This window comes from Toxorhynchites rutilus, chromosome 3 (genome assembly GCF_029784135.1).
Source record: "Toxorhynchites rutilus septentrionalis strain SRP chromosome 3, ASM2978413v1, whole genome shotgun sequence".
Taxonomy (NCBI): domain Eukaryota; kingdom Metazoa; phylum Arthropoda; class Insecta; order Diptera; family Culicidae; genus Toxorhynchites; species Toxorhynchites rutilus.
In genome coordinates, this window is record NC_073746.1 from 201,092,175 (window position 1) to 201,107,856 (window position 15,682).

Genomic DNA, 15,682 nt, shown 5'->3' on the forward strand with positions numbered 1-15,682 from the left:
TGACACCGTTCATCCGCGCTTTCATGATAAATAAAGAGCTTCACCGCAACAGCGACAACATGCTCCAATCGCTGTTCAATTAGAACTGAGTGGATTTCCGAGCGCCGCTCGCTTATATACCGATTGGTGATTTCAATAGCCTGTTTTGAAAGCAATTTTAAGACTATTGAAACAAGTTTTTGGATCAAAAAGTAACAAGTATATAACGCGTAGACATTTTATCTTTCGAATGAAGTGTTTATCATACCATTTCGTTCAGTTGTTTAGGAGCTATTAACGCTCAAAATCTCGGTCTCCGGCGTAACGCTTTCGTTTTCGAAATTTTGATTTTACACCCCGGTATAGAAATGAAAGACGTAGTCCTACATCAAAAGATCACATATAAATACATTGTTAAGTTAATACATATATATAGTTAACAAAAAAAATAAAAAAATAATTTATTTTTCATAATTTTGCATGTATCACTGCTTTTTCAAGGAAACATAATTCCGACCAGTACGACACCGCGCAAATTTAATACGACCGCAAAGGGTAAATGGGGTCTGTGATGTTGGTCAATTTCCAGTCTTGGAACAGAGGATTCAAAAAGGGTAACAGCGCTTGATTCGTCTATGAAGACTAGATCGAGATTATTAACCCGTCGAAACACTCTGTTTCAATTTACTCTTGATTTACGTGAGAATCTAGAAGTCTTGTTCATATATTGAGATAGAATTTTTTTTATTGAAAAATAAAATGATTAAATTTTGCGATATGTTATGTTTTATATTCATTCTTTGTCAACTGAGTTTAAAAGCTAGGTATTCAATTTACGCCGAAGAAATTGGATAAACGTATTTTTCAAATGAATGAACAGAAAAAATCCGCTTCATAGGCAACCACAACTATAACTATGTACGCTGTGCGTTTTACAAATAAAGTACGCTGACTCAACGTCTATCTCTATTATATGTGCTTGAAAATATTGGTAGCACAATAAAAGACAAAACGACAGTTTGCGCAAAGGCTAGCCCTTGAGGAAGTTGAATATCTCTTTCACAAACCAAACAACTTGACTCAATTCCTAGATGGTGGGAGAGAGAGAGCCTGCTTTGTGATCTCTTTTTTCTCAATCGGTTATCAGCCACGCAGAGCTACTATTCGAAGTGTTAACATCTTCGATTGCTCAGTACCATGTTCGCTACGAGTAGCTACCGTGCGTTACAACATGTACGATTATCCGTTATCAAAGTTCGATTGATATCTGTTTAAAGCCAACAACCGAAACAAAACGTGCAATGGAAATGACACGACGAGTGAAATGATTATTTTCACTACGATATCATTTGCAGATTAGCACAAAATAAAAAGTTTTGAAAGCGCTGCTGTTTGTATTTCAACTATTGTTGAGCGAGACCGTTGGTTGTTTGGTGTGTTTTTAGATTGGTGATCGCGTTAGTTCATGGAATACGCATTGATTGTTAACAGCTGATCTAAATAAGCATACGAAATGGGTTGTTCGTCGTCGAAACAAATCTCTGATGCTGAAACAGAGAGTAAGTAGAATGATTTATTCGACAAATTTAGCCCAGCGTGATTATAAATTGAAAGGAATCGTCTATAGTGAGCAATATTGTGTGTTAAATACCAGTCATTGGAATACGATATACATCCACGTCACGCAGAGTTATGTTCACTATTTGTGAAGCACAGAGATGTACAATGGTGTTAATGTTAGCCGATGTTACTATGGAACTGACATGAGCAACACAACTCAAATTGGTTGTACCGTTTTAACTAGACCATGAATCCATATATGAAAACGCTGTGACAACCTTGATACTTTTTGCACGTTGTCCCTTTTCTCAGTTAATATTGGATTAAACACTTATTATGTATATAAAATAAATTAAGAAATTTATTTTCAATTCATTCATCCATGCGATTTTCTGAGCACATGTGCTGCTATCGCATAAAAATGACATGGCTCTGGTTTCAATCACTCTAGGAGATGTCATCAAAACTCGCCCCATCTGAAATATTAGCGACTACTTTCACTATTGTAGAATATGGACAACAGATAGTATCCTTGACCTACAGCAATTGAAAACCTTCAGCAATATCGTGAATGGTAGGTGAACATTTCATGCTTGTCTGGTCTCGCTTCAGCAGTTCTCTCCTTTGTTTGGTCATTCAGTCTCATTTTTATGTCTTGCTTCGTTTCAAATGTTGAATTCATGTTCGTATACCAGTGTCGGATTATTCAATTCGTGTGTGTCTATTGCGTTAGTTGTTTGCAAATTAAAACGGAATTTTGAGGAAAAAAGTTATTGTTTCGGGGCGCAGAAACAGGTTCAGCATAAGTGATTTTGGAATATTATCGTCACAAACACAAACAGCCTACGTTTAAATAATATGTTTGGTATGTAATGTGCAAATGTGTCAGAATTAGTAGCAGTATGTTGTAATTTAATCACATATTTTCAAAATAGTTTGTTAGGAATTGTCGCTGTCTATTAACCGAGCGCATATCATATAGTTGGATGATATAGAGACTAATCGATGCTTAACCACTCAACTTTGTCATACGACCTTGAAAAAGTCCAGTTTATGCGGTCACTGGATCTTTCCACGTCTGCTTCGAATGTAGCGTGGTAGCGTGATTTTTCGCTGATTCACGTGAATCGAGTAGCTGAGTTTAATTTCGTAGACGGATACTAGAAGAAATAAAGTGCTCGTGTATTGAATGCTTTTCTTTCGAATTAAGCATGCCGTTTTATTCTTTAAAATAATGAGGTGCTCGAAAAATGATAGAAAAGTTCATTTTGTTCAAATTTTTGGTACATAGTATGTTCATCCGTCGCACAGTGCATTGAATGTATGAGTATGAAGCGAACACATATTTTCCATATCGCACCAGCAATTTGAATCAAACAAACAGCAATTTGAATAATTTTCCATGGCTTTGGAAATCAACCATATGGTAATGTTTCAAATGATAGTATAGTTTATCAGCTACCACTTATCATCAATTTCATTCAATTTTGTATGACTATATTGGGTAATAAATTAGGTTTAACACGTTTATGACGGCGCGTACCACCGGTGCCCCGCACTAACCCGCATCATCGTTATTGTGTCATGATTCATAGTATGTAACAACAAACGAATGCCACTGGGGAAAAGGACTTCTGCAAGATCATATTTGAACAAACGAATGGGAATTATTCAAAAAAACATTCAATCGGCAAACACTGCCTGGAATAGGTCCCGTCCGATAGAGCGAAAAGCATTAACCGCAGCCGCCAGTGGGCGAGGAGCATGAATTACAGAGGCGGCGTGAACGCGTTAACCCTTTCGCTACAAGGTCGAACGACACTCGTGGCGATTAGACTGTGCCAGAACGTACATCATCGAACCTCAATCGTTGTGGAATTATTGCATAGCTCCAGGCGCATGGTGTTTATGGAAAAGCAAGGAAAGGCACAAAACTTGTCTAATTCACCCGCACAACGTGTAGGGGAACCGCGGGTAATACGGACAGTAGGGGTAAAATGGACAGGTGGTTGATTTGTATAGTTACATTTTGATTTTCAAATTTCTGTTAATGAGAACACCTTCTACATATTATTCTATAATATTTAAGCCACCCTATGGCAATGAACACTCATAAAAAGTGGAACAGAGAAACAAAAACATACAAAACATACATGATTCCGCGTGTGGATGTAATTTTAGCTGCTTCGATGTTAAGCATTTTGAGTGGCTTAATATCAAAATTCAATTCGCTGATGTTTATGTTTCGATTTGTGAGTTAACAGAGAAGCAATATTAGGTATGTACGGAAAAGTAAATTCATTTTTGAGTGAAAAATTTAAATTATTGAATTAATTTTACTGATGGGGTAAAACGGACAGTTCCCAGTGGGAGTGAGATGGACTGTGAAAAGTCTGTTTAATCTATTCCTAAGGAATGCACTGCGTATATAAATGGAAATCAAATTGCCAAATGTGGACTGTTTAGAAGCTGACTGGAACCAAAAGCATAATAGTTGAGAGTCTGTCCGTTTATATTGCTGAAATGCACGATATCACTTCTAGGTGGAGTAATTCGATTTTTTCATCATTAGTTGAATGAAATTATTCCTCTCGCGATCGATAAACCTCTACGCTTTATATATTACAAACCTGTCCATATTACCCCCACTATATGTCCATATTACCCGCATCGAAAAAAAAATTGTCGGTCGGTTTTAATTCCAGTAGGAAAGTAGGAAAGAACGGAAAAAATGTTGAAACAAGTTGAAACATTCGTTAATGAGTGGGAGAGTAAAAAATTCGAGGGGTTGTATCCGAGACACGACCGCTCATGACGTAGGACTACGCAATCTTTTTTTCAAATTTGTTGGTTTATCATTTCGGATATTATTTGCGAACACGTCGAAATTTCATAAATAACTCTTTAGTAAAAAGTTCCGGGGACTCTGGGAATGGCTTGCGTGGTTTTGTAGAATCATTTCGAGAAGCAATGATTCTTTCTTGCCTTTGCGAGAACAATACACTAGTTGGTCATATGTCGCAATTTGTTTTTTTTATTTTTTATATATATAACAATGCACGCATTTCACTGAGTATATAATGAGAGGCATCTTCCGTACATCACCATTCAACAAGCTTCAAACAAGCGTCTAACAGATGCATACAGTTGCAACGATAGGAATGAAACTTCGCGAGAATGACTGTCAACAAAGCTAGGAGCTTGTTGCATCAGAACAAAGCCGATGCGGACGAGAGCAAATACTAATGGCAATTAAAAGTATCGAAGGTGTGCTATTCACAGGAAATGAACAACACAACGAAAACAACCAACACACACAAAACCAAACACTGATGGTTAGAAACGACGTAAAATCATTTACACTCTTCTCTTTTTTCGCCTGCTTTGCCATGGCTCGGATGGTTGTGTTAATTGCAATGCCAGATGCACTTCAGGTGAAATATTCGCTAGCGTTCTCAGCTTGTGGGGAAACATAAAACACTAAACGAGCAGAATAAGCGACGTTTGTTTTTTCGGGCACAGAAATATTCTGAGAATTCTCCTTAGAGGAGATGCAATACGCTAGCGACAGCTTACTTACTATGCAAGGGTGGAATTTACTTCGCAAATATTCTCTTTTCTCTAAATATTTCGTTTTTTTCTAGCGGCTGCTTAAGTTGCCCGTTTTTGACAGCTCTGTTCGGAAAAGCACACATATAGACAGGACGAATGCTTCCAATTTTCATAAATTTAAACCATATACAGACTATGGGATTGAAATGCATAGCATATAAAACAAATCATAGAAAATTTCCGATTCGATTGGTATGTAAATCGTTAAATCCGTTCGCAGCAAAAATAGTTAATCACGTTAACTTTATTTCGTAAAAACGTAACCTGTTTTCTGATTTGGCACCCTTAATGTAAGACGTAGTCCTACGCCAAAAAACGAGTCCCTTTTAACGGAGTAACATTGAAGCATCTACTATGAGAACCTTGTGTGTACGTGAATGTATGGAAGAGGACGCTTCGACCAAGACGGGTCTAGGTGAGGCCGTTTCGTCACTAGGTTGGTTAGGGGAGCGGTATATGAAAACAGTACGGAAGAAAGCAGAAGGGGAATTATTTCCTTGAAGCGTGAAAGAGACAGACTGATCAGGAGCGAGCTTCGGCACTAGCGTATTGTGTTTTGTTTACAAACAAAACACAGTAGACTTCCAAGATGGCTGAAGAGTGGTTTTAGCAAGTTGGCCCACCTTAGGATATACTTCTACGCGCCTTGGCTTCGACTAAACAGGATTACAGCGTGGCCATATGTGTACGCTGTAATTCCGCTTCGCCGAAGCATGCTTTTCCACTGGCGGCTATCGTCTGAATGACACCGATGTGCACTTGGGCATAATTTGTCTAGAATATCTTCGATAAAACCAAGTTTCTCCTCGGATTAAAAAAAATCGGATTCGGAAAAATCGGATTGAAAAAAAAATGCTACTTATGCGTGTACGTTTGAGCTGGTTATCAATCAACAAACTTTACTAACAACTAACAACCAAATAATAAAAATTAAACATGTGATTCAGTCTATATGGAAATGAGTAGTGAAAGATGTTTCACTGACACACCGTTGCAACAAACGCGTTTTTGCAATTGTTAACGCGGCAAATCAGTACTCCAATAATCAGAAAAAACTAACTGTTTTTTTAGCATGGTTCTGTTTTTGACGTAGGACTACGTCTTTCATTTCTATACCGGGGTGTAAAATCAAAGTTTCGAAAACGAAAGCGTTACGCCGGAGACCGAGATTTTGAGCGTTAATAGCTCCTAAACAACTGAACGAAATGGTATGATAAACACTTCATTCGAAAGATAAAATGTCTACGCGTTCTATACTTGTTACTTTTTGATCCAAAAACTTGTTTCAATAGTCTTAAAATTGCTTTCAAAACAGGCTATTGAAATCACCAATCGGTATATAAGCGAGCGCCGCTCGGAAATCCACTCAGTTCTAATTGAACAGCGATTGGAGCATGTTGTCGCTGTTGTGGTGAAGCTTCTCGTTTATCATGAAAGCGCGGATGAACGGTGTCACCAAGAGCCTGTTTGTGCACCCTAGGCCAGAAGGGAATCCATCAGGAGGAGAGTGATGCCACAAACGGCTCCCCGGGAAGATCTCGAAGCAGCCGCTACACACACACACATACACGCGCGGAATTCTTTCCGTTTGGATGCCATTCAGCATCGAGAAAGATCCGGAAAGATCTAATCATTTCTAGAAAATAATCTGCCAGTTCCTCTGGGAATTTAAAAATACATTCATGTGAAAGAGTTTATTTGAATGTTTTCTATCCATGTAACACTGTGACCAAATATTTCTCAATCAAGTACTATTAACAGGTGGTTATCGAGTTAGTATTAACCACTGGTGGGCTTCCAGTATCGAGGAAAATGTGGAAATATCTAATCGTTACTGAAAATAATCTGCCAGTTCCTCTGGGAATTTAAAAATACATTCATTTGAAAGAGTTTTTTTGAATGTTTTCTATCCATGTAACACTGTGACCAAATACATTTGGTTTTGTGATTTTTCAATCAATCGCAATTAACAGGATAGCTTCTGGGGATTATTCTTCCCCATCAGTAGCCTTCCAAATTGCCATCGTAAACCACGCCTACTCTCGATTCAATCACGCACAAAAAGCATACTTAAGCGATATTCTGGTGGTGAGACGCATTCATTTTTCTTGAGGACATCGACAAGACAACATCGTTGCTGAGGGTGCTGGTCGGCGAAGGATCGAGATCTGCCCTGAAACGCAAGCAGTTTGTTTGAAACTGTGAGGGAACACAGAGAAGCCTATCCTTCAGGAGAAGAGAAGGTGACCATCGAAGCAGCCGCTACACACACACACATACACGCACGGAATTCTTTCCGTTTGGATGCCATTCAGCATCGAGAAAGATCCGGAAAATAATCTGCCAGTTCCTCTGGGAATTTAAAAATACATTCATGTGAAAGAGTTTATTTGAATGTTTTCTATCCATGTAACACTGTGACCAAATATTTTTCAATCAAGTACTATTAACAGGTGGTTATCGAATTAGCATTAACCACTGGTGGGCTTCCAGTATCGAGGAAAATGTGGAAATATCTAATCATTGCCTGAAAATAATCTGCCAGTTCCTCTGGGAATTTAAAAATACATTCATGTGAAAGAGTTTATTTGAATGTTTTCTATCCATGTAACACTGTGACCAAATATGTTTCAAGCAAGTGCTATTAACAGATGGTTATCGAGTTAGCATTAACCACTGGTGGGCTTCCAGTATCGAGGAAAATGCGGAAATATCTAATCGTTACTGAAAATAATCTGCCAGTTCCTCTGGGAAATTAAAATTACATTCATGTGAAAGAGTTTATTTTAATGTTTTCTATCCATTTAACACTGTGACCAAATATATTTGGTTTTGTGATTTTTCAATCAATCGCAATTAACAGGATAGCTTCTGAAGATTATTCTTCCCCATCAGTAGGATATTTCCGTATCCAATATTGGATGCATAAAACCTTGTGCCTCCAACGTAACGCTCTCGTTTTCGAAGTCCCCCAAATATTCATTCATTCACAATGAATTCAGATTCAACTTCAAACAAATGATCTCTAAATCAACGATAGTCCTACGTCACCCTTGCGGTTATACCATAGATATAACCCACTTCCTGTTTTTAATTATGAGCACCGTTTAACCCTTTAACGGGTATCGGCGTCCATATTGCCACCAACGATTTTATTTTTTTCTCTTTACCAATAAATTATCACTTATCACTTTTATTTTTTTCTCTTCTTTAACAATAAATTATCACTTCTAACCTTATGTGGTAATTTGTTCTGATGTCTAGCAACATGCCCGATTTTTTCGAGCCCGAAAAAATCGAAAACTATTCATGTTGGAGCCATTTTTGTGTTAATAACTACCAATTAAGAGCAGCAAGAGCAAATTTCCCGTAAACTTATTGAAAAACAGTCATTTTGTTGAAGTTTTGAATATATATGAACTGTTTAGGACCTGTTGAGTCTGATCATGAATTTTATTAGTTGTTTTTTGTTGAAACTAACATCAAAATTCCAAATAAAAAACAACATTTGGCATCTATATTGCCACCAACATCTAACACTAGTCCTTTTACGGGCAGGTGGCCGCTATATTGCCACCAACATTTGACGCTAGCCGGCTAGGTGGCAGCTATATTGCCACCAACATTTTACGCTAGCCGGGCGAGCAGTATTGCCATCAACTTTTTCAATGTTTTTGATTGTTTTGGCTATTGAAAAAAAAAATATTTTGTGTATTTTAGCATCTAAACATGTCGTTGTATTGGAATTTGCGTTCATTACATGACCAGTTCTCACGGCCCGTTAAAGGGTTAAAAACTGGAAATAGAATACAGTAATCATTCGGTAACTGAACCAGAATGGAAGCCCAGTTATCGATATTCGCTTTCTAATGCTTGTTTTAGAATGAGCGAATTTTTCAGGTGCGAAATTGATTGATGCTAAATGTTTTGTCAAAATCATTCACATTGAATTACACAATCATGCAAATCTGTCAAACTAACGTCCTTACAACGAAAACAAGTTGTACGAGATTGGTGAAACAGATTCATAATACTCACAAATGTGAGTTCAAGTATATCTCGAACTCGACACAATACAATATTAGAAAATTCAGTAGATTATAAATAGAAATTCGAAAAATTATTTATTATCCTGCAGCAGGCTTGAATACTGCTTACGTCGTTCCATTGATGTGAAGCTGAGCGAAATTTTTTAAATCTTGTTGTCTTGTTCGAACTTTCTGTGGGTCAAACATTGACAACTGTCAAAGCAACGCAAATTCGTGTTTTTTTACAGCAAATGATTCGGAAGTTCTATCTTTTTTCGCTATTTCGCAAGAGATCCCGTGCTTCGGTCTGATTGGTTGACGAAAAAAGTTTGCAAAAAATCGTGTAAATTTGTCTTCATTATGAAGGGATGAAAAACAAGCTCAACTGGACCGGCATGTAAAACGTCAAATAAATTCGAGAAGAACTTCAATGAATTGTATGATTCGCGTTGATCGTGAAATTGGATAAAACAGAAGGTTTTCATTGGAAGTTTTGCATTAAATGTGACTTCAGGTATAACATATAATTCAGGGAAATTATGTTTCTGTAATTTAAGCAATATTTTTTTCATGCGAAAATAATGACAATTTCTATAACATCTCAAATTACATTCGAATGCCCCTCACAGGAAATATGACGTCATTTGTTTACGGAATTCTGCTTTGGGGCTGTGCACATACCACGTAGTCAGAAAAAGCAGAAAAAGACTCTCCCCAACCCCTCCATGGACATAATAATAAATGAGGAAATAACTGAATTGCGCATAAATTAAATTTTAATTCCTTTTGAGTTTATTTTATTTCAAATTTTACTAGCTGTAGCCTGCTGTACCTTCTTCGCTGTGGCCCATTTCTGTTGTATGGTGTTGTATGGTAGTAAGTACAAAGTACAAAGCACATGTTTCATATGAGTTTAATTTTGAAATACTTGTGAGTATACACTATTTTTTGTCATCATCAGCGAAGATTTAAAGGTTATCAGGTTTGCCAACACGGAAACACGCATTGTACAGTTGACCAGGCGATGAACAATCCGTTTCTGAATATAAACTACACAACTTAAAAGATTACTAATTCCAGTAGAATATTTAACTACAAAGATATTCTCGATCGAACGAAAAATAATCCTTTCATTATGGATTAGGAATATTTCATGACATAACGTTCGCGCAGCAAATCGATGAGCAGTTGTGAAAGCTTGAAAATGTTCTGGATATCTGAATATTGTACCAGTTATTACATTGACAAATGCATTGTTTTATGACGAAGCAACAGCGTTCCAAAAATCACCCAAAATGTTCGATGTCGCATTCCGCCCCTCTATTTTTTGTTGAGTACAGTTCTTCTCCCACTCTGGAATATGATCGATCACTGCAAATGCCGATTCACCTCACTCTGTTTCTCTGATTCACCATTAGTCGGTAGCACAATTGACGAATTTACGTTGGATTTACGACCAGATGGCGCAGCGAGTAAAATGAGGATGTTTTGTTTTTTTGGTATGAAATTCGTTGAAATTTTCTAGAAAAATCAGAATTTATCTTCAAATTTCCCGGTTTCATGTATTCTTTCAACGCCGAATAGGTTAGAAAATCATCATTTTACAATGTGCTATGTATATTACGAGGAATGGCTTGTTATAAGTATTGTAACTTTATTTTTTTCAACTAAGTAAACGATGAATGAGGTGTTTTGCGCTAAAAATACTGCAAATCCTTCTTGTATAGGCCCCTACATAATCAATTATATCAGCCAATTTGATATGATATTGATTTCATCGCAATTATCCATAGTATCAATGACCGGTATGCATTTTTTTTCCAAAATATATATTTTTATCAAGGCTCATATGGCGTTAGCCTGACGGGGCCGGAGTTCAATATTTTAACCGGTATGCATTATCAAACTTAAAATTTTCGAAGATTATCTATGACTTTGGTCAAATCGCGTGTTGAAACCATCATAAATATACAAAACTCCAACTTTCTTACCATATACTGACGACATTCAATGGCTGAAATTAATCTAAATTGAAATAAAATGAATAATCGCCACCGAAACTTGCTTTTCAGTGCGTAAAATAAACATACACCCTCACTTTTGTGGTTCTGAGCTCTAATGTAGATGTCGCATGAGCTGATTCAGCTTTGCGTAAATTCGTCAATACGAAACCTTTTCCGCCATAGTTCGGAGAATTTTCAAAGGGTATTTAAAGCTTATTCAAATATTTTATTATTTTTCAAATCCTTATAGAACATTCTGCATTGAGTGTCTAGATGACTTTCAAAGTGCTCGCGGGAAAAATGGCATTAGACAACTAACGATTCATTCATTCTATGAAATCAAGCTCAAATCTCAACTATGAGAGAATTATTGAACATTTCTTGAGAGTTGTTTTTTGCCTTAAATAATTTTGCGAGAAAAAGCTTCAATTTTGTTGATAGAAACAATCAAGTTTATCTTGAGTTTTGGAAGAAAATTTATAAAAACCCTTAAAAATCGAAAAAATTTAAGTTTTTTCCGCCTCTAAAGGCACTTCAATCGAAAACACGGGATCGCGAAATAACCCGAGTTTTCTACACTCGGTTTTTGAAATTCGATGATGAAATTTTTTCCATACATCCATTGCCACCCTAATAATGAACTAGAGAGCAATTCAACGCCAAACTAATCAGCCGCTGCCTCGATACACCTCATTTTTTAAAATTTGTTCGTTTTTTCAGAAAAAAAAATCAATGGTTGGAGTTTAGCCAGTTTATCATGCATTTTTGGAAAATTTACAAAACCCCATAAAAACGCAAAATTTAGAGTTTCTTCTTTACCTCTAATAGTTGCTTATTCGGTTCCATTAACTTAAATGTTTTAGAGCTGCATTCTACGCAAAACTTTCTTATACACTGCGTTTCACAACTATAGAATCACTCATTTTTTCTGAGTTTCCAAAGATATGTGAGAAGTCGGTTGAATTGAAATATGTAGGATGTATCAACTATCTTCATTCAAAAGACTGGACATTTGAACTTTATTGTTGTGTTCAGACGAGAAACATTTGGAAAACTAAAATTCCAGTGTTTCATAACTATAGAACTAGATGGAAAAACGCTCGCTCCTTTACAAAATTACCGTCAATTTCACTTGAATTACAATAAGTTTCTAATTCGAATATCATCTTTAGTTCTCAATCAGTTAAAATAACCCTTCGGGGTGGTTTTGACCACGCAGTGCCATGTTGTAGTGTGTATCTCGTTTACGCAGAGGATACTGTTCGTTTAAGCTCTTCAAATCACTCACACTGCTTGTAAGCTGCATCTACTATTCATGGTGAAGTCCAGGCGCACCCAGAACGGCGAAATGCTGTTCGAGCTGAAGAGAGACCCAGAAATCAGGAGCTCAGCATTCAAGGATCTTGTAGAAAGGGTTCTCGGCGATAGAGCGAACGTAAGGGCCTTATCCTCCGAGGCATCGATAGAATGCAGGAACCTCAGTCTGTTCACCACCGAGATAGACCTACGTCAGAAGTTGGAGGAGGAAAACACCCTGGGCAAAGTTCCGATGAAAATCCGACTACGAAAGGCGTATCGCTGGACGCAGACCGCAACGATTCGTCTCTCAACGGACGCAGCGAACAAGTTGCTGATGTTAGAGAGTATAAACGTCTGCTGGGCTGTGGGTCGTTTTAGAATCATTCCGCCTGTTCCCAAGCAACTGGAGCGATGTTTCAAGTGTTTAAACTTCGGCCACCTGGCGAAAGGCTGCTTGGGGCCAGATAGATCCAAACTGTGCAGGAAATGCGGAATAGAGGAACACTTTGCCAGCGACTGCAAGGGAAAACCAAGGTGTATGCTCTGCGAAAAAGAGGACAGTAATGACCATATGACGGGAGGCTTTAATTGCCCTGTGTACAAACAGGCGAGGGCAAGCCAACAGTGATGGAGATAACCCAAATTAATCTCAACCATTGTGACATCGCACAGCAACTGTTGTGGCAGTCAACAACAGAAACAAAATGTGATGTCGCAATTATCGCGGAGCCGTATCGCGTTCCCCCCGGTAACGGCAATTGGGTGACGGATAAAGTACGAATGGCCGCCATCCAGGTCATGGGCCGATATCCCATTCAGGAGGTAGTCTCGAGATCTCGCGAAGGTTTCGTGATCACAAAGATCAACGGAATTTATATCTGCAGTTGCTACGCACCTCCCAGATGGACGATGGACCAGTTCCACTATATGCTGGATGTCCTCACCGAGGAGCTCACCGAACGAAAACCAGTCGTTATATGAGGGGATTTCAATGCTTGGGCAGTAGAGTGGGGAAGCAGACGCGAGAGGGACTAGTTTACTAGAAGCTCTAGCCAAGTTGGATGTTACCCTGTGCAACGAGGGCACCACTAGTACCTTCCGCCGAGAGGGTCGAGAGTCCATCATCGACTTGACTTTCTGCAGTCCGTCGTTAATGACGAAAATGAGGTGGAGGGTATGTGAAGGATACACCCACAGTGATCATCAAGCCATCCGTTATACCATTGGCCAACGAAACTCCGTGGCAGTACGGATAAATAGGACATGCCTGCGCAGGTGGAAGACAAAAACCTTTGACAAGGATCTTTTCATCGAAGCACTACGCGTGGAAAGCGACGTCTTGAACATGAACGCGGATGAACTGACGGAAACGCTAGCAACAGCATGTTATATAACAATGCCAGGAAAAAGGGAACCCAGGTATAAGCGACCTCCAGCCTATTGGTGGAGCGAGGCACTTGGCGTGCTTCGGGCCAACTGCCTTAGCGCCAGAAAACGTTTCCAACGGTCAAGCATAGACACCAGAGAAGAGCGGAGAGTGGAATTCAGAGAGGCTAGATCCACTCTTAAACGGGCGATTAAGCGGAGCAAATCTAATTGCTTCAGGGAGTTATGTCGGGACGTGGACGTCAATCCATGGGGCAATGCTTACCGAATGGTGATGGCGAAGCTCAGGGGCCCAACGACACCTTCCGAAATGTGTCCCGAAAAATTAAAAATTATCGTGGAAGGGTTATTTCCGCAGCACGACCCAACGACCTGGCCACCCACGCCATATGGAGAGGATGAGGATAGCATCGAACGCAGAGATGTGACGAACGATGAGCTAGTTGCAGCTATCAAACGCCTAAAAACGAAGAAAGCGCCTGGCCCAGATGGAATCCCCAACGTAGCTTTGAAAGCGGCAGTCCTAGCATTCCCTGATATGTTCAGGACAGCCATGCAGAAGTGTCTAGACGAATGCTACTTTCCGGATCGATGGAAGGTACAACAGCTAGTACTACTGCCCAAGCCAGGAAAGACGCCGGGTGGTCCAGCATCGTATAGACCCATATGCCTGTTGGACACTCTTGGGAAACTTTTGGAGAGAATCATCCTTAATAGGCTGACGGAATGCACGGAGGGAGTTCGTGGACTGTCCGATAATCAATTCGGATTTTGGAAAGGGAGATCCACGGTAGATGCCATTCGCATAGTGGTCGAAAGAGCCAACAGAGCATCCAAACAGAAGCTCAGAGGAAATCGATACTGCGCAGTGATAACGATCGACGTTAAGAACGCGTTCAATAGTGCCAGCTGGGAGGCCATCGCGACTGCGCTCCACACGATGAAAGTCCCAGACTACCTGTGTAGAATACTGAGAAGCTACTTCGAGAACCGTGTGCTGGTGTACGAGACAAACACGGGCCAGGCTGAACTTCAACAGTCACGTCGACTACGCTTGTAAAAAAGCAACGAAGGCAATCAATGCACTGACACGAATCATGCCCAACAACTTTGGCCCAAGCAGCAGCAAGAGGCACCTCTTGGCTAGTGTCTCCTCATCGACACTACGTTACGGTGGTCCAGCCTGGATCGCGGCGTTAGAAACTCAGCGGAACACGAAGAGGCTGAATAGTACGTACCGGCTCATGGCGATGCGAGTCGCGAGTGCGTACAGAACCGTGTCAACAGAAGCGGTCTACGTCATAGCCAGGTTGGTCCCCATAGACATCATCTTGGCGGAGGACAGCGAGTGCTATAGGAGGAGGGGAACCAGAGGAATCCGGAAGCTAATGAGGGCGGAGTCGATGGCTAGGTGGCAGCAAGAGTGGAGTGCGGCGCAAAACGGCAGGTGGACGCACAGGATCATACCGACACTAATGGGCTGGGTGAACAGGAAACACGGAGAGGTAAATTTCCACCTAACGCAGTTTTTGTCTGGTCATGGCTGCTTCAGGCAGTATCTGCACCGGTTCGGACACGCCAGATCGCCTCTTTGTCCGGAGTGTGGAAATGTGGAGGAAACACCGGAACACATCGTATTCGAATGTCCCAGATTCACCACAGTGCGCGAGGGGCTGCCTACCCTTCATGCTGGGAACATCGTGGAGGAAATGTGTCGTGACGAGGGCACCTGGAACGCAGTAAACAGTGCAATCGTACATATCATGTCCGAGCTACAGCGGAAGTGGAGGACCGACCAGCATGCGGATAACGCCT

At 39.8% G+C, this 15,682-nt stretch overlaps 1 protein-coding gene across 2 annotated transcripts in view; it reads left to right on the plus strand.

The window, feature by feature from the left end:
* Positions 1-1,184: 1,184 nt before the first annotated feature.
* LOC129775581 (apoptosis-inducing factor 3-like) overlaps positions 1,185-15,682 on the plus strand; it is a 34,540-nt gene continuing 20,042 nt past the window's right edge. Inside the window, exon 1 of one of the 2 annotated variants that reach the window (XM_055780468.1) lies at positions 1,185-1,538. In XM_055780468.1, coding sequence (XP_055636443.1) covers positions 1,493-1,538 — 46 coding nt within the window. In that variant the 5' untranslated portion in view covers positions 1,185-1,492. Of the gene's footprint in view, positions 1,539-2,236; positions 2,405-15,682 lie in introns of those variants that run through there. The other variant, XM_055780469.1, reaches the window with a different exon arrangement.